The sequence below is a fragment of the Oncorhynchus keta genome, chromosome 11 (genome assembly GCF_023373465.1).
Source record: "Oncorhynchus keta strain PuntledgeMale-10-30-2019 chromosome 11, Oket_V2, whole genome shotgun sequence".
Taxonomy (NCBI): Eukaryota; Metazoa; Chordata; class Actinopteri; order Salmoniformes; family Salmonidae; genus Oncorhynchus; species Oncorhynchus keta.
The window spans coordinates 36,249,949-36,270,607 of record NC_068431.1 but is presented as its reverse complement, the minus strand read 5'-3'; the positions used below and the strand labels follow the sequence as shown (position 1 = coordinate 36,270,607).

General features: G+C 43.0%; 1 protein-coding gene across 1 annotated transcript; it reads left to right on the top strand.

The window, feature by feature from the left end:
- The first annotated feature begins 28 nt into the window (after positions 1 to 28).
- Positions 29 to 16,401, top strand: LOC118390151 (chromatin complexes subunit BAP18). Its single transcript, XM_035780422.2, has 6 exons — positions 29 to 315; positions 446 to 540; positions 14,791 to 14,892; positions 15,188 to 15,414; positions 15,633 to 15,737; positions 15,872 to 16,401. Exons 1-6 carry the CDS (start codon positions 295 to 297, stop codon positions 15,934 to 15,936), a joined length of 615 nt encoding a protein of 204 aa, XP_035636315.2. The 5' UTR covers positions 29 to 294; the 3' UTR covers positions 15,937 to 16,401.
- The last annotated feature ends 4,258 nt before the right edge of the window (positions 16,402 to 20,659 follow it).

Genomic DNA, 20,659 nt, shown 5'->3' with positions numbered 1-20,659 from the left:
GCCCCGCCTTCTCCCTTTCTCGAATCTCGCGCGACAGTCACCAGCCTAGCTCGTTAGTTAACACATCTTTATTAATTTATTTGACCGTTTTGTTGCGAAATTGAAAAATGTAGTTTTCAAAAGACAAAGTTACACTTCGTAAACGCATTAGTCTATGCGAATTTGTCTTGCGTCTTAATTGTTGAAACGCTTCATTTGCCGCCTTTTATTGTAACTACCCTGCTTACGTTAGCTTCCCCGAAGACATTTGCTATTGTTGTTGCCTGGGATAGCAAGCTACAGTAACAGCCCAAAATGACTTCAGCCTCTACTAAGGTACGACCAATCTAAGATCTTAAATAGTGCTTCTCTATTTTACTAGTAACCATAGTGTGAATGCGTCATATGATATGGCCCTAAGCTAATTTAATACTATTACGTTTCCATGTCTCTATTTCTGTGACAGGTGGGAGAAATCTTCTCTGCAGCAGGAGCAGCCTTCACCAAGCTGGGTGAGCTTACCATGCAGCTGCATCCAGTAGCTGACTCTAGCCCTGCAGGGTGAGTGTACACTCTCTTTCACTCACTCAAAACAATATGGGGATTAAGGTTTAGTTATTCCACAATAAGATTGATGCTGAGACTCCGATTTTCACTTTAAAATATATGTCAAACAAAAACCATTGATTGCTAAGTTAAACATACCATACAACTCTATGCACAAGGACTACTTAACAATTTCCACAGAAAATTTTACAAAAACACATTTACTTGAATAATAGTGCGGATGCAACGTTTGGTAATAGAATGACAGCACAAACCATCAAAAATGTTCTAAAAGTAAATATTTTTGTTAAAAGTAGTAGTTGTCAGTGGCGACCCGTCATGATTTTTAGGGGGGGGCTTGCCTGTTTTGCATGTTATTTTGGCATTAATATGTGTCACATATCAGTTTTGAACAATGTAGAAATATATATTTAGTTAATAAAGCTGCATACAAACATGGACTCTCTTTTGTTTTTGTCTTGATTAAGGCAGCTCCAAAATGAAGGTGTTTTAGCCTAGCTCAGTCAGTGCTTTCTGTGGTGGTGGGGCAAGCCAGCAGAAAATACAGAGCGTGGCGTCGGGATTGGCTCAGTATTCTGTCACTCATGGGGACTTTACATCACTGCCATGTGTAAGAGGAGACATTGAAAATTCAAGCCATTTGGCTACTGTCATAGAAGTGCCCATCCAAGAATGCTCAAGGTCATTGGCCACAGATAAAATTACGTCAAATCATATTATATGTACAGGAGTTTTGATTGGACTGATCATGTCAACATCATACTTTCAAAATCTTAGCTAGCAGTCATCATCATGAATCAAGTCAAATCAAAATCAAATTTATATAGTCCTTCGTACATCAGCTGATATCTCAAAGTGCTGTACAGAAACCCAGCCTAAACCCCCAAACAGCAAGCAATGCAGGTGTAGAAGCACGGTGGCTAGGAAAAACTCCCTAGAAAGGCCAAAACCTAGAAAGAAACCTAGAGAGGAACCAGGCTATGAGGGGTGGCCAGTCCTCTTCTGGCTGTGCCGGGTGGAGATTATAACAGAACATGGCCAAGATGTTCAAATGTTCATAAATGACCAGCATGGTCAAATAATAATAATCACAGGCAGAACAGTTGAAACTGGAGCAGCAGCACGGCCAGGTGGACTGGGGACAGCAAGGAGTCATCATGCCAAGTAGTCCTGAGGCTCAGGTCCTCCGAGAGAGAGAAAGAAAGAGAGAATTAGAGAGAGCATACTTAAATTCACACAGGACACAGGATAAGACAGGAGAGGTACTCCAGATATAACAAACTGACCCTAGCCCCCCGACACATCAGGAGACACTGTGGCCCCATCCGATGATACCCCCGGACAGGGCCAAAAAGGAAGGATATAACCCCACCCACTTTGCCAAAGCACAGCCCCCACACCACTAGAGGGATATCTTCAACCACAAACTTACCATTTTGAGACAAGGCCGAGTATAGCCCACAAAGATCTCCGCCACGGCACAACCCAAGGGGGGGGCGCCAACCCAGACAGGAAGATCACATCAGTGACTCAACCCACTCAAGTGACGCACCCCTCCTAGGGACGGCATGAAAGAGCACCAGTAAGCCAGTGACTCAGCCCCTGTAATAGGGTTAGAGGCAGAGAATCCCAGTGGAAAGAGGGGAACCGGCCAGGCAGAGACAGCAAGGGTGGTTCGTTGCTCCAGAGCCTTTCCGTTCAGCTTCACACTCCCGGGCCAGACTACACTCAATCATATGACCCACTGAAGAGATGAGTCTTCAGTAAAGTTTTAAAGGTTGAGACCGAGTTTGCGTCTCTCACATGGGTAGACAGACCATTCCATAAAAATGGAGCCCTATAGGAGAAAGCCCTGCCTCCAGTTGTTTGCTTAGAGATTCTAGGGACAATTAGGAGGCCTGCGTCTTGTGACCGTAGCGTACGTGTAGGTATGTACAGCAGGACCAAATCAGAGAGACAGGTAGGAGCAAGCCCATGTAATGCTTTGTAGGTTAGCAGTAAAGCCTTGAAATCAGCCCTTGCCTTGACAGGAAGCCAGTGTAGGGAGGCTAGCAGTGGAGTAATATGATCACATTTTTTGGTTCTAGTCAGGATTCTAGCAGCCGTATTTAGCACTAACTGAAGTTTATTTAGTCTTTTATCTGGGTAGCCGGAAAGTAGAGCATTGCAGTAGTCTAACCTAGAAGTAACAAAAGCATGGATACATTTTTCTGCATAATTTTTGGACAGAAAGTTTCTGATTTTTGCAATGTTAAGTAGATGGAAAAAAGCTGTCCTGATGGTCTTGATATGTTCTTCAAAAGAGAGATCAGGGTCCAGAGTAACGCTGAGGTCCTTCACAGTTTTATTTGAGACGACTGTACAACCATTAAGATTAATTGTCAGATTCAACAGAAGATCTATTTGTTTCTTGGGACCTAGAACAAGCATCTCTGTTTTGTCCGAGTTTAAAAGTAGAAAGTTTGCAGCCATCCACTTCCTTATGTCTGAAACACAGGCTTCTAGCGAGGCAAATTTTGGGGCTTCACCATGTTTAGTTGAAATGTACAGCTGTGTGTCATCCACATAGCATTGAAAGTTAACATTATGTTTTTGAATGTCATCCCCAAGAGGTGAAAATATATAGTGAAAACAATAGTGGTCCTTAAACGGAACCTTGAGGAACACCGAAATGTACAGTTGATTTGTCAGAGGACAAACCATTCACAGAGACAAACTGATATCTTTCCGACAGATAAGATCTAAACCAGGCCAGAACTTGTCCGTGTAGACCAATTTGGGTTTCCAATCTCTACAAAAGAATGTGGTGATCGATGGTATCAAAAGCAGCACTAAGGTCTAGGAGCACGAGGACAGATGCAAAGCCTCGGTCTGATGCCATTAAAATGTAATTTACCACCTTCACAAGTGCCGTCTCAGTGCTATGGTGGGGTCTAAAACCAGACTAAAGCATTTCGTATACATTGTGTGTCTTCAGGAAGGCAGTGAGTTGCTGCGCAACAGCCTTTTCTAGAAAAAATTGAGAGGAATGGAAGATTCGATATAGGCCGATAGTTTTTTATATTTTCTGGGTCAAGGTTTGGCTTTTTCAAGAGAAGCTTTATTACTGCCACTTTTAGTGAGTTTGGTACACATCCGGTGGATAGAGAGCCGTTTATTATGTTCAACATAGGACGGCCAAGCACAGGAAGCAGCTCTTTCAGTAGTTTAGTTGGAATAGGGTCCAGTATGCAGCTTGAAGGATTAGAGGCCATGATTATTTTCATCATTGTGTCAAGAGCTATAGTACTAAAACACTTGAGCATCTCTCTTGATCCTAGGTCCTGGCAGAGTTGTGCAGACTCAGGACAACTGAGCTTTGAAGGAAGACGCAGATTTAAAGAGGAGTCCGTAATTTGCTTTCTAATAATCATGATCTTTTCCTCAAAGAAGTTAATGAATTTATTACTGCTGAAGTGAAAGCCATCCTCTCTTGGGGAATGCTGCTTTTTAGTTAGCTTTGCGACAGTATCAAAAATAAATTTCAGATTGTTCTTATTTTCCTCAATTAAGTTGGAAAAATATGATGATCGAGCAGCAGTAAGGGCTTTTCGATACTGCACGGTACTGTCTTTCCAAGCTAGTCTGAAGACTTCCAGTTTGGTGTGGCGCCATTTCCGTTCCAATTTTCTGGAAGCTTGCTTCAGAGCTCGGGTATTTTCTGTATACCAGGGTGCTAGTTTCTTATGAGAAATGTTTTTAGTTTTTAGGGGTGCAACTGCATCTAGGGTATTGCGCAAGGTTAAATTGAGTTCCTCAGTTAGGTGGTTAACTGATTTTTGTCCTCTGACATCCTTGGGTAGACAGAGGGAGTCTGGAAGGACATCAAGGAATCTTTGTGTTTGTGAATTTATAGCATGACTTTTGATGTTCCTTGGTTGGGGTCTGAGCAGATTATTTGTTGCAATTGCAAACGTAAAAAAATGGTGGTCCGATATTCCAGGATTACGAGGAAAAACATTAAGATCCACAACATTTATTCCATGGGACAAAACTAGGTCCAGAGTATGACTGTGACAGTGAGTAGGTCCAGAGACATGTTGGACAAAACCCACTGAGTCGATGATGGCTCCGAAAGCCTTTTGGAGTGGGTCTGTGGACTTTTCCATGTGAATCTTAAAGTCACCAAAAATTTGAATAGTATCTGATATGACTACAAGGTCCGATAGGAATTCAGGGAACTCGATGAGGAATGCTGTATATGGCCCGGGAGGCCTGTAAACAGTAGCTATAAAAAGTGATTGAGTAGGCTGCATAGATTTCATGACGGAAGCTCAAAAGATGAAACCGCCTTTTTTTTTGTAAATTGAAATTTGCTATCGTAAATGTTTGCAACACCTCCGCATTTGCGGGATGCACGGGGATATGGTCACTAGTATAGCCAGTAGGTGAGGCCTCATTTAACACAGTAAATTCATCAAGCTTAAGCCATGTTTCAGTCAGGCCAATCACATCAAGACTATAATCAGTGATTCGTTCATTGACTATAACTGCCTTTAAAATAAGGGATCTAACATTAAGTAGCCCTATTTTGAGATGTGAGGTATCACGATCTCTTTCAATAATGACAGGAATGGAGGAGGTCTTTATCCTAGTGAGATTGCTTAGGCGAACACCGCCATGTTTAATTTTGCACAACCTAGGTCGAGGCACAGACACGGTCTCAATGGGGATAGCTGAGCTGACTACACTGACTGTGCTAGTGGTAGACTCCACGAAGCTGGCAGGCTGGCTGGCTAACTGCCTGCTGCCTGGCCTGCACCCTATTTCAATATACTGGCAAATCCTTTTTAATCCTTGTCATATGAAGATAAATAATGAAGAGAAATTATAAATAAAACGTATCGGTGCTCATCGGCCATAAACATTACACAACAAGTTGGAAATCTCAAATTCAGTGGTTTGGAAGGAATCAGTGACAGTGGCTGTGTGGTGCAAAATCTGAGATTAAGGGGCTCTTTTCCAAATTTAAAATGATAAACAGTCAACATTGGCCAAGCTGTCAATGAAGCATAATTTGTGCCACGCTCAAAACAACTCTTAACCTGGTGGACCGCCTCATCAACTGTTCAAGTGAGCCAAGCACAACAATGTGAGTCCAACATTTTTTTGTATGCTGCTTCTTAAATGATGTTATATACTAGGGAAATACACTGCTCAAAAAAAATAAAGGGAACACTTAAACAACACAATGTAACTCCAAGTCAATCACACTTCTGTGACATCAAACTGTCTACTTAGGAAGCAACACTGATTGACAATACATTTCACATGCTGTTGTGCAAATGGAATAGACAACAGGTGGAAATTATAGGCAATTAGCAAGACACCCCCAATAAAGGAGTGGTTCTGCAGGTGGTGACCACAGACCACTTCTCAGTTCCTATGCTTCCTGGCTGATGTTTTGGTCACTTTTGAATGCTGGCGGTGCTTTCACTCTAGTGGTAGCATAAGACGGAGTCTACAACCCACACAAGTGGCTCAGGTAGTGCAGCTCATCCAGGATGGCACATCAATGGGAGCTGTGGCAAGAAGGGTTGCTGTGTCTGTCAGCGTAGTGTCCAGAGCATGGAGGCGCTACCAGGAGACAGGTCAGTACATCAGGAGACGTGGAGGAGGTCGTAGGAGGGCAACAACCCAGCAGCAGGACCGCTACCTCCGCCTTTGTGCAAGGAGGAACAGGAGGAGCACTGCCAGAGCCCTGCAAAATGACCTCCAGCAGGCCACAAATGTGTATGTGTCTGCTCAAACGGTCAGAAACAGACTCCATGAGGGTGGTAATGAGGGCCCAACGTCCACAGGTGGGGGTTGTGCTTACAGCCCAACACCGTGCAGGACGTTTGGCATTTGCCAGAGAACACCAAGATTGGCAAATTCGCCACTGGCGCCCTGTGCTCTTCACAGATGAAAGCAGGTTGACACTGAGCACACGTGACAGACGTGACAGAGTCTGGAGACGCCGTGGAGAACGTTCTGCTGCCTGCAACATCCTCCAGCATGACCGGTTTGGCGGTGGGTCAGTCATGGTGTGGGGTGGCATTTCTTTGGGAGGGCCGCACAGCCCTCCATGTGCTCGCCAGAGGTAGCCTGACTGCCATTAGGTACCGAGATGAGATCCTCAGACCCCTTGTGAGACCATATGCTGGTGCGGTTGGCCCTGGGTTCCTCCTAATGCAAGACAATGCTAGACCACATGTGGCTGGAGTGTGTCAGCAGTTCCTGCAAGAGGAAGGCATTGATGCTATGGACTTGCCCACCCGTTCCCCAGACCTGAATCCAATTGAGCACATCTGGGACATCATGTCTCGCTCCATCCACCAACAGACTGTCCAGGAGTTGGCGGATGCTTTAGTCCAGGTCTGGGAGGAGATACCTCAGGAGACCATCCGCCACCTCATCAGGAGCATGCCCAGGTGTTGTAGGGAGGTCATACAGGCACATGGAGACCACACACACTACTGAGCCTCATTTTGACTTGTTTTAAGGACATTACATCAAAGTTGGATCAGCCTGTAGTGTGGTTTTCCACTATAATTTTGAGTGGGACTCCAAATCCAGACCTCCAAGGGTTGATAGATTTGATTTCCATTGATCATTTTTGTGATTTTTGTTGTCAGCACATTCAACTATGTAAAGAAAAAAGTATTTAACAAGAATATTTCATTCATTCAGATCTAGGATGTGTTATTTTAGTGTTCCCTTTATTTTTTTGAGCAGTGTATGTATACTGTAGTGCAGGGATTTATATACTATTCGCCGCCATTGTCGCAACCCCTATTACCAGCCTGTTCAACCTCTCTTTCATATCGTCTGAGATCCCCAAGGATTGGAAAGCTGCGGCAGTCATCCCCCTCTTCAAAGGGGGAGACACTCTGGACCCAAACTGTTACAGACCTATATCCATCCTGCCCTGCCTATCTAAGGTCTTCGAAAGCCAAGTCAACAAACAGGTCACTGACCATCTCGAATCCCACCGTACCTTCTCCGCTGTGCAATCTGGTTTCCGAGCTGGTCACGGGTGCACCTCAGCCACACTCAATAATACTAAACGATATCATAACCGCCATTGATAAAAGACACTGTGCAGCCGTCTTCATCGACCTTGCCAAGGCTTTCGACTCTGTCAATCACCATATTCTTATCGGCAGACTCAGTAGCCTCGGTTTTTCGGATGACTGCCTTGCCTGGTTCACCAATTACTTTGCAGACAGAGTTCAGTGTGTCAAATCGGAGGGCATGCTGTCCGGTCCTCTGGCAGTCTCTATGGGGGTGCCACAGGGTTCAATTCTCGGGCCGACTCTTTTCTCTGTATATATCAATGATGTTGCTCTTGCTGCAGGCGATTCCCTGATCCACCTCTACGCAGACGACACCATTCTATATACTTTCGGCCCGTCATTGGACACTGTGCTATCTAACCTCCAAACGAGCTTCAATGCCATACAACACTCCTTCCGTGGCCTCCAACTGCTCTTAAATGCTAGTAAAACCAAATGCATGCTTTTCAACCGATCGCTGCCTGCACCCGCATGCCCAACTAGCATCACCACCCTGGATGGTTCCGACCTTGAATATGTGGACATCTATAAGTACCTAGGTGTCTGGCTAGACTGCAAACTCTCCTTCCAGACTCATATCAAACATCTCCAATCGAAAATCAAATCAAGAGTCGGCTTTCTATTCCGCAACAAAGCCTCCTTCACTCACGCCGCCAAGCTTACCCTAGTAAAACTGACTATCCTACCGATCCTCAACTTCGGCGATGTCATCTACAAAATTGCTTCCAACACTCTACTCAGCAAACTGGATGCAGTTTATCACAGTGCCATCCGTTTTGTCACTAAAGCACCTTATACCACCCACCACTGCGACTTGTATGCTCTAGTCGGCTGGCCCTCGCTACATATTCGTCGCCAGACCCACTGGCTCCAGGTCATCTACAAGTCCATGCTAGGTAAAGCTCCGCCTTATCTCAGTTCACTGGTCATGATGGCAACACCCATCCGTAGCACGCGCTCCAGCAGGTGTATCTCACTGATCATCCCTAAAGCCAACACCTCATTTGGCCAGCCTTTCGTTCCAGTACTCTGCTGCCTGAGACTTTCATCTCCCTCACCAACTTCAAACATCAGCTATCTGAGCAGCTAACCGATCGCTGCAGCTGTACATAGTCTATTGGTAAATAGCCCACCCATTTTCCCCTACCTCATCCCCACACTGTTTTTATTTATTTACTTTTCTGCTATTTTGCACACCAATATCTCTACCTGTACATGACCATCTGATCATTTATCACTCCAGTGTTAATCTGCAAAATTGTAATTATTCGCCTACCTCCTCATGCCTTTTGCACACATTGTACATAGACTCCCCTTTTTTTCTACTGTGTTATTGACTTGTTAATTGTTTACTCCATGTGTAACTCTGTGTTGTCTGTTCACACTGCTATGCTTTATCTTGGCCAGGTCGCAGTTGCAAATGAGAACTTGTTCTCAACTAGCCTACCTGGTTAAATAAAGGTGAAATAAAAAAATATAAAAAAATATATACTATAGATAAGAAAGTAGTACTAAGTGTATGTTGTGTAGTAAGATGTTTGTAGCCCATGTGCCTCACCCTAATAATTTGGTCTATTTACCCCTCTTAATTTCGACTACTGTTCTGACTGTTCTTCTGTAGCCTATAATCTGTTTTAGAGAAATGTAATCATTGAATATTGTAAGAGCTTTCATTGTCTGCTTATATGCCGCCTTATCCTACGGTTCTAGCATGGTGTACAGGGAGAGCACTGTAAGAACGGCCCATGTCGTAAATTCTGTTGCTGTACATTTCAAAAGTGCTAAACAAATAGTTATATTGACTAACGTTACGTCCGTTCTAGCTCACTCATTGTCTTCATCGAAATTACGGATTGCCTTTTATCCACTTGTCGTCCCCTTATGCCATAGTTTGTACATCTCAATTGTCATGAGAAATCACATTTGTTTAAGCAAGTCAGCCATATCAGCTATGTTTTTTTTAAAGGCAGTAAATGAAGCTGAATGAACTGTTTCGCTGCCAGACAAGGCTCCGCTGATAGCCAGGTGTAGCAGTGGTAAGATGTCGGGACAGCTTTATGTAGGCCCTAACAGTTTGTGGGCACCGTATGTCACTGTTATAGTGCAATTAATGTATTATTTAGTGTTGTGTAGTGGCTTTGCTGGTATGTAATTCCACTTTAAACATTTTTTGCCCCACCAAGATTTACATGCTAAAATCGCCACTGCAAGTTGTGCATAGTTATATGGTTTGTTTAACTTTGCAGTCATTAGTTTTTGTTTGACATACATCTTAAAGTTGAAAATCTCAACATCACTCTGTTACTGTGGAATTGTCCAGCAATAACAGTAGCAGTGATTATTTATTTTTTGTCAGTTTACAAAGATTGCATAGAAAATAGATGCGACAATTTAATTTCCATTTATCTGTCTTGTCAATAAAAACAGCTGGATGTAATGACGTCACACCAAAAACAAACTTTTCACAATAACCTACATTGTCGAATCATGTAGTAATCAACAAAGAAAAGTGTTATCAAATATATTCTTCAAAATAACCACCTGTTGCCTTGATGACAGCTTGCACACTCTTGGCATTCTCTCAACCAGCGTCATGAGGAATGCTTTTTCCAACAGTCTTGAAGGAGCTCCCACACATGCTGAACGCTTGTTGGCTGCTTTTCCTTCACTTTGCGGTCTAACTCATCCCAAACCATCTCAATTGGGTTGTGGTCAGGTGATTGTGGAGGCTTGGTCATCTGATGCGGCACTCCATAAATTTCCTTGGTCAAATAGCCCTTATAAAATCTGGAGGTGGGTTTCGGGTCATTGTCCTGTTGAAAAACAAATGATAGTCCCACTAAGTGCAAACCAGATGGGATGGCGTATCGCTGCAGAATGCTATGGTAGCCATGCTGGTTAAGTGTGCCTTGAATTCTAAATAAATCAGTGTCACCAGCAAAGCACCATCACACCTCCTCATCCATGCTTCAGTGGGAACCACACATGCAGAGATCATCCGCTTACCTACTCTATCTCATAGACACAGCGGTTGGAACCAAAAATCTCAAATTTGGACTCATCAGACCAAAGGACAGATTTCCACCAGTCTATTGTCAAAGCAATCTCTTCTTCTTATTGGTGTCCTTTAGTAGTGGTTTCTTTGCAGCAATTAGACCATGAAGGCCTGGTTGACGCAGTCTCCTCTGAACAGTTGATGTTGAGATGTGTCCGTTCCTTGAACTCTGTGAAGCATTTATTATGGCTGCAATCTGAGATGCAGTTGACTGCAGCAGAGGTAACTCTGGGTCTTCCTTTCCTGTAGCGGTCCTCATTAGAGCCAGTTTCATCATAGCACTTGGTTTTTGCAACTGCACTTGAAGAAACTTTCAAAGTTCTTGAAATGTTCTGAATTTTTCTGCATTTTGTTACGTTACAGCCTTATTCTAAAATGGATTAAATACTCCCCCCCTCAACAATCTACACAAAATACCACATAATGACAAAGCAAAAACAGGTTTTTAGGAATATTTGCATGTTTATGTAAATAAGGCATGTTTTTATTTTTAATGTGTATTCAGGCCCTTTGCTATGAGACTTGAGATCAGGTGCATCCTGTTTCCATTGATCATCCTTGATGTTTCTGCGACTTGATTGGAGTCCACCTGTGATAAAATCAATTGATTTGGAAAGGCACACACGTCTATATATAAGGTCCCTTAGTTGACAGTGCATGTCAGAGCAAAAACCAAGCCATGAGGTCGAATTGTCCGTAGAGCTCCGAGACCTGGTTGCAGTTTGCCAAAGGCCATGTAAAGCACTCTCAGACCATGAAAAACAAGATTCTCTGGTCTGATGAAAAAAAGATTGAACTCTTTGGTCTGAATGCCAAGCTTCACGTCTGGAGGAAACCTGACACCATCCCTACGGTGAAGCATGGTGGTGGCAGCATCATGCTGTGGGGATGTTTTTCAGGGGCAGGGACTGCGAGACTAGTCAGGATTGAGGGTAAGTTTAACGGAGCAAAGTACAGAGCGATCTGTTGAAGAACTTAGACTGGGGGCGAAGGTTCACCTTCCAAAAGGACAACAACCCGAAGCATACAGCCAAGACAATGCAAGAGTGGCTTCGGGACAAGTCTCTGAATGTCTGAGTGGCCCAGCCAGAGCCCGGACTTGAACCCAATCGAACATCTCTGGAGAGACCTGAAAATAACTGTGCAGCGATGCTCTCCATCCAACCTGACAGAGCTTGAGATGATCTGCAGAGAAGAATAGGAGAAACTCCCTAAATACAGGTGTGCCAAGCTTGTAGCATCATACCAAAGAAGACTCCAGGCTATAATCGCTGCCAAATGTGCTTCAACAAAGTACTGAGTAAAGGGTCTGAATACATATGCACATTTGATATCTGTTTTTTTATTTGATAGAAATTAGCAAAAAATTCTAAACCTTTTTTTTTCTTGCTTTGTCATTATGGGGTATTGTGTGTAGATTGAGGGGGGGAAACGATTTAATACATTTTAGAATAAGGCTGAAACGTAACAGTGGGAAAAGTCAAAGGGTCTGAATACCTTCCCGAATGCGCTGTATATGTTTCACCAGCCCACAAAAGCCCACATTTATAGAACGCAAGAATTGACTAATTTGCCATATTCTAATAATTCTCATGTGCCAACATATCTCCACGGTCCCTGCCATGGTAAAACTTGCTGTCCTGTAGATCTGAAATAATTGGATGGTGAAACTTGCATCCAGCCGACCAGAAAAAGAAGGCGAAGCAGTTCAGGCATTCTTGAAAGTCAGGACAATCCTTGTCAAATCAAATCAAACTTTGTCACATGCGCCAAATACAACAAGTGTAGACTTTACTTACAAGCCCTTAACCAACAGTGCAGTTCAAGAAGAGTTAAGAAAATAGTTAGCAAATAAGCTAAAGTAATACAAATACATAACAATAACAAGGCTATATACAGGGGGTACCGGTACCGAGTCAGTGTGCGGGGGGTACAGGTTAGTCATGGCCAACAGTTTTGAGAATGACACAAATATTAATTTTCACAAAGTTTGCTGCTTCAGTGTCTTTATATATTTTTCATCAGATGTTACTATGGAATACTGAAGTATAATTACAACCATTTCATAAGTTTTTATTGACAATTACAAGAAATTGATGCAAAGAGTCTATTTGCAGTGTTGACCCTTCTTTTTCAAGACCTCTGCAATCCGTCCCGGCATGATGTCAATTAATTTCTGGGCCACATCCTGACTGATGGCAGCCCATTGTTGCATAATCAATGCTTGGAGTTGGACAGAATTTGTGGGTTTTTGTTTGTCCATCCACCTCTTGAGGATTGACCACAAGTTCAATGGGATTCAGGTCTGGGGAGTTTCCTGGCCATGGACCCAAAATATATATATTTTTTTGTTCCCCGAGCCACTTAGTTATCACTTTTGCCTTATGGCAATGTGCTCCATTATGCTGGAAAAGGCATTGTTCGTCACCAAACTGTTCCTGGATGGTTGGGAGAAGTTGCTCTCTGAGGATGTGTTGGTGCTATTCTTTATTCATGGCTGTGTTCTTAGGCAAAATTGTGAGTGAGCCCACTCCCTTGGCTGAGATGCAGCCCCCACACATGAATGGTCTCAGGATGCTTTACTGTTGGCATGGAGTATATGTAAATTGCCATCATACAAACTGAGGCAGCAGACTTTGAAAATTAATGTGTCATTCTCAAAACTTGGCCACGACTGTACATGTAGCTAGGAGTGAAGTGACTATGCATAGATGATAAACAGCGGGTAGCAGCCGTGTAGCAAACAAATGGAGGTGACGTTAATGTAATAGTCCGGTGGCCATTTTGTTTAGCAGTCTTATGGCTTGGGGGTAGAAGCCGTTAAGGAGCCTTTTAGTCCCAGACTTGGCGCTTGCCGGTAGCAGAGAAAACAGCCTGACTTGGGTGACTGGAGTCTCTGACAATTTTATGGGCTTTCCTCTGACACCACCTATTATATTTGGCCTGGATGGCAGGAAGCTTGGCCCCAGTGATGTACTGGGCCGTACGCACTACCCTCTGTAGCACCTTACGGTCTGATGCCGAGCAGTTGCCATACCAGGTGGTGATGCAGCCAGTCAGGATGCTCTCGATGGTGCAGCTATAGAACCTTTTGAGGATCTGTGGACCCATGCCAAATCTTTTCAGTCTCCTGAGGGGGTAAAGGTTTTGTCGTGCCCTCTTCATGACTGTCTTGTTGTGTTTCGACCATGATAGATCATTGGTGATGTGGACACCAATAACTTGAAACTCTCTACCCGCTCTACTACAGCCCCGTTGATGTTAATGGGCCTGTTCGGCCAGCCTTTTCCTGTAGTCCACGATCAGCTCCTTTGTCTTGTTCACCTTGAGGTAGAGATTGTTGTCCTGGCACCACACTGCCAGTTCTCTGACCTCCTTATATGCTGTCTCATTGTTGTCGGTGATCAGGCCTACCACTGTTGATATCAGCAAACTTAATGATGGTGTTGGAGTCATGTTTGGCCACGCAGTCGTGGGTGAACAGGGAGTACAGGTGGGGACTAAGTGAACCATGACCAGCCTTTCTAAGCACTTCATGGCTACCGACGTGAGTGCTACGGGGCGGTAATCATTTAGGCAGGTTACCTTCGCTTCCTTTGGTTCAGGGACTGTGGTGGTCTGCTTGAAACATGTAGCTATTACAGACTCAGTCAGGGAGAGGTTGAAAATGTCAGTGACGACACTTTCCAGTTGGTCCGCACATGCTTTGAGTACACGTCCTGGTAATCCATCTAGCCCCGGGGCTTTGAATGTTGACCTGTTTAAAGGTCTTGCTCACATCGGCTACCGAGAGCGTTATCACACAGTCATACAGAAGAGCTGGTGCCCTTGTGCATGCTTCAGTGTTGCTTGCCTCGAAGCGAGCATAAAAGGAATTTAGCTCGTCTGGTAGGCTCGCGTCACTGGGCAGCTCCCGTCTGGGTTTCCCTTTTGTAGTCCGTAATAGTTTTTAAGCCCTACAAAGAAACAATTTTATCTGCCGTTTCCATTACCGACGGCAATGTTTTTTGGGAGTGATAAATCTGGGTCAATGGAAACCTTCCTACTGACTCTTCTCCTTTCTTCTTCCCATTACAATGCCCCTCTCCCCAGAGCCAAATGGACAGAGACGGAGGTCGAGATGCTGCGGTCAGCTGTGCGGCGCTTCGGTGATGATCTGAACAGTATCAGCTCTGTGATTAAGGAGCGCACTGTGTAAGGACCCTTCTGTCCCCTCTTTCTTGCAATCCATGTTTATTCTATCCTGCCACACTTTCAATATTTCTTTCTTTCTCCCTCTCTATCTCATCATACTGCACCCACTCTTACAATCTTTCATCCATTGATCTTGTATCTTTACTGCCTTTTTTCTAAAGAAGACATCTGGTGGGGTTGACTTCAACTCCTGACATCTCTGTTGGCAAATTACCTTGTTTACCATTATACATCCTATGTTTACACCTGTATGAAAATCACATAACCAGTCTGTTGCCTCCTCTGTTTTATGCAGAGCCCAGATAAAGACAACAGTGAAGAGGAAACTGTATGAGGACAGCAGGGTGCCCCTCTCCTCCGACTCCCCCAAAAAGATCACCAAGAAGACCACAGTCATCATGGCAGCCGCACTAGCACCCGTGGCCCCCACTGTCATCGCAGTGCCCACCTCACAGGTTGTCGTGACTACAGGGCTGCAGAGCCCCTCTATGCCCACTGCCATCAAGAAACAGAAAACAGCAGGTAAATGGAATGATACAGGCCTTTACGTCATGGGACAGGGATTGTAATGAATATGGCCTGTATACTGATTTTAGTTTGTCTTTTGACTATGGATGAAAGTCGAATAAAGACATATGCTAACCCTTTTCGAATCAATACTTGTGATATGTTTACCGCAAACATTGGCTGACTTGAATGTATGTGCAAGTTTACTAACATGTTTCCCTGTCTGTGTGTAGATGTGACGCTCAGTGCTCTGAATGACTCTGATGTGAACAGTGACTTGGTGGACATTGAGGGACTGGGAGATAGTTCCAACACCAAGAAGCTCAACTTTGATCAAGGTGAATGATAATATCTGCTCCATCACTGGCTCTCAATCAACATGGTGGCATTATGCCAAAGTCTAAGGTATTTAGCTGAATAGTGTCTTTATCAGTTCTGTCTTAAATCTATGTGGCTCATCTTGTTTTCCCAGAAAGCCTCAACCTGGACTCCAGCCTAATCATGAACTCCAGTGACCTTCCCCTCCTGTCTCGCTGACCTCTAACCCACTGTACCATTGGGTTGGAAACACTCGGTCCCTATATCACCAGAGAGCAGACTACAGTTAGTATCTTTGTTACAGAGCATTTTTGGACACATTTAAGCAGATGTGTATTTTTATGAACAGACCTCTCTCCCCATCATGTACTTCTCTATTCAGTCATTTCTACTGAGGAACCCTTCTATTTGGCTGTTTTGCTGCTTTTTTGTATTGTAACATTTATTTGCTCTGCTCATTTTCAAAGTAGTGTATTGCAGCTACATATGATCTCCAGAGAGAAATGGTGTTTCAGTGCAGATGTCCATTGTGTAACGTAGAGTGTACATGTTGTCTACCACTGGTTGATATTTATAAATGCAAGACACCAGCTATCCAGCTATTACTGGTATTTCATTTTGTTCACAATGGTTGTGCATGACATGATTCCTCTTATGTTGATGTGTAGTAAAATGTTAATATCTTTTGTGTCTGTTTCACTGGGCTCGAAGAATGTGATAGAGGGTAGCGGTTCAGACTGCCATCTAGTGGCTGTTATAAAAAAAAGATAGCAGAAATGTACAGGTGACCAAATCACATTATCTATGGAGACAAAGGAAAGTCCACAGGTTTTCTAAAATGATATTTATTTATATATATATATAATACAATATTTAAAAGGTGTACATTCTCACTTTCTTGTGCTTACAGTTCCATAAAAATACAATCTTCTCTTTATGTAGAGACTTGTCAAAGCTATTTACAGTTTGAAAATACTTGTCTGAATGTTCTGGCAATGTGCTTTAATTCCCTTTCTCACCTCTTCTCTCTCTGTTTTATTCTATTGTCAGTAAAAAATAAAAAAAAAAGGGTAAAAGGAGCCCTCTAACACTGACATATCATATTTGGAAAACAATCATTAAGATTGTGGCTGTTCACATTTTTTTTTTTAAATGTGATATTTTGTATAATGACAACAGCAACAATAATGAAAAGGAAACAATAAAATAATCAGTAAATGGCAATACAAGTGTTTTTAACTGACCTCGCAACAACCAGCTGGTCTCCTTGTTGAAGTATTGCAATTGAGACTGCCAGACGTGGCTTCTGTTTGTCTCCTAGATATGTCACCTTGGTCAGACCCAGGCTTATCTCCTACAGGCAGTGGTCTCATATGACAGGACACTGGGAAACACTGCTGATAAGGCATGCAAACCCTGTGGGTCAACTACAATGAACATCAACAGATTATTTAAATATTTTATATTTGGCTTCAGATCATGTCCAAATGTATTTATTTCCCACTAGTTTATCTTCTGCAACAAGGATGGGATTGGTGAAACTACCATTGAATGTTAGTGCCATTTGATTGCAAGTTTTACTTGTAGGTTAACATGGAGTTAGCTATATCAGACAGATCAGCATCTTCTGTGGATGTTCATGTCATTTGACTCAGTATGCATTTACAGGATATCTCCCCATAATTAGGAAAGAGTATTGAATACATGCGTCTGAAAGCTAGTCTGTCTGTACAATGAGTATCAAAAGGTAATCATTTGGCTTTGGCAACGTGAGTTGATCATCTACACTAGGATCTCAATCATACACCTTGGTGAGAAATGGAGCTGTGATGCTGGTTGTCAATCTAAACAATGTATGCAGTCAAAATATAACTAGTCTTGAGAATAAGTGAACATGAATATAACTTGAACTGGAGGTTTTTATTTACCTCCATATTCACTGATTGTCACTAAGGAAAAACAAAATTCCTTCATCTAAAATCAGTGGTTAAGATCAGCAGATGACCCTCAACCCTTGCTGACCCAAGCACTTCTCTGAGACAGGACAGAGAAAGTAACCTGATGAGAAACGAGCAAATGAAGCAAAATATACAAAGCAACAGCATGTCTTAATCAGGATATGATCCCATTCGTGTAACAGCCATATTGATTAATAACGTGAAACTAATACTGTGCAAAATTGTGAAATTGGAAGTAGAATGTCTACAAAAAGACATTTGCTGTAAAACTCAGCTCTGGAAAGGGTATTTGAATTAAGAGTATTACAGTTACTGTCGATAACATTCTGTTTTTGTATAAGACACTGCAGCTTATATAGACTATATATTTCACAAGTCAAAAGGTCTGGAGGTCACATAGTCAGTTAAAAACCACAACTTTCCCATAAATTACATCAACCCAAACAACATGATATGCCCTTGATGTCACTTATGTTATCTATCTACCAGGGTACTGAGCATGTATAACCATACCACTTTACCGAATTTGAATAAGACCGGTCAGCAATGTAATCCATGGGAAAAATGTATGTTAACACCCCACAGACTACCTCTGTTAAAGTACTCATATAGAAAAAGGGTAATATCACGCTCTACCCAGAGGACTGAGATCCCCAGTCCTGGTCCTTTCTATCTTAACTAAAGAACACACACACACCTGTCAAGAGGTGATTCCTTCGTCAAGTAAATGTGTTGTAAAATTTTCAGGTAATTGTTCAAAGTAGTCCTTGTGCATAGAGTTGTATGGTGTTTGACATAGTTTTTTCTATTTAAAAAGTGAGTCTGTAGCTAGGTTTCCAATCCAATTAGCGACACATTATCATTTGAATATTCTAAAATACGGTGGTGGTTTCCACCAAACTGACCAATAATAATCGGTGTGTGATGACAGTGCACACAAAACATACTTTTTCGCTTAAGTTTTCACTCTACCAATACTTTGGTCACAAACAGTTGTGTTAAATAGCAAATGTGCCTACTCTGGTCTTGGCACCTGCGCTCTAGCCAATACAATGCAGGTTGCCTAGTCTACATGATGAGATTATTATGGATCAGAGCCAGAATATTTTTATTTGTCAAAATGGCAGTCAAGTATCGATCATCATGTCACCAGAATAAGACTCGATATTTATTACAAAGGAGCATTGTGTACTTTCCCCACCCTGTGAAGTTCATAATTTATTTAATCTGTAGGCTAATAAACTGCATTGTTTCCCTGAGTTGTAGTGGGAGGACAACACATCATCGTGTGACTCCAAGTTTACTTCGATATGATGGTTATTTTATCAATATTAGAGCATAAAGCCATTTCTCGCATAATTTATTTTACAGACAAAAGATCCCATGTCGAATTAACAAATGATCTGTCGGCATTTAGGATATTGTACTGAAACTTCCTGTTACCATCACAGCTGTCGTAAAAAAAATGTTTTTATACAATGACTTTACTGGCATAAAAACTGTGGATGGAAACATGGTTTGTGTCACTCTGATACAGTGGAATTTCTCTGTCATGTCAATGACAGATTTGTGATAAAATTTGAGTTACCAGTATCCACGCAGAACAATCATTAGGATTGGGCCCTTAAGGACCAGGATTGGGAGGGTCCTCTGGGCAGAGCTTTGCTTGGGGATTCTATATTTACAGTACAAACCCCCACAGCCAGAGAAAGTGAGGGGCCATAAAGGCAGCCCTGGTTATATCCTCGTATTCACATGTCAATACACTATTCACATATACACCGGCTCGGCAGTCCGCTGTGGTGACTTAATGTCTCATGTTTGAGCGCTAACTTCTGGACTATCAAAGAATACTGGACCATTGGGTCCCGTTCAGTGGGATATAACGTTCCCTCACCGTTACCCCTGAACACAACTTCAGACAAGGCCTTTTCTTGACTATTGGAAGACTATTGGAAGTCATTCTGTTTTACAGTACCAGTAACACCTCTGGATATGAGAAAAAGAAAATCCCAACAAGGAAAATTACAACCATAGTTGACATTGGTTTTCACAACACAACCCACATGTCAACTACAGCGAAAAGTGAGTCCAGAAGTTAGTCAAATTATTTTCTTAGTTCTTTCCCATTGTCATCACAATCTCTTCACCCTGACACTACCTTATAATGCGCTGGTCACCAACTTCCTTTAGCAGGGCATTTCCTGCAACATTTTGATTAACAAAGCACGGGTGCCAGTCTTTGTATAACATCTAGATATTATCTTGATTACAAATCCAGATCTGATTACTTCAGGAGCCAAGGAGCCATGTTTCCCCAAGGCTCTGATGGTTTGAGAGAGAGGAGTGCTCCCTGATAGGCAGATTGCGTAGAAACTAAGGTTCTGATAGGCTTACTGAGTTGATTCCCAGGCTCTGTAGGTGGACTGGGTGGGTGGGGCTGTGTTGAGAGGGATCCAGGGCCCTGACAGGCTGACTGTAGTCCTGGTCTATGATAGGCTCCTAGTGTTGGGGTGTCTAGATGTTGGGCTGGTAAGAGGGGGGAGGAGACAGGGACAGTGGACTACCCTGGGGACTGGCATCACACACAGACACACCACCTGTAGGAGAGTCTGCTGATGCCTGGGACACACTGGGGGAGGGGAAAGAAGGACATATAGAAAGAGGTTAACAGAGATGCAGCTAGCACCATATTTGCAAGAGTGTGTTTGTGTGAGTATGTTTCTAGTTCTCACCTGACTGTGTAACTAGTCCGGTGAGCAGGTTCTGTTACCCCGGCAACAAACAGCTTCTTGGGCGGGCCATCAGACTCCACACCTCCTACATGGCAGAACAACAGGATGGAGGAGAGAACACAGACAAACACACACACCAAGACTGAGCAAAGTAAGCACTATTCTTGAAGCATCGTTCTTACCTTTCCTTTTCAGTGGCGTCAGGGCAGGCCATCTCACAGTAGAACTGACTGTAGGCCTGGTGGGGGA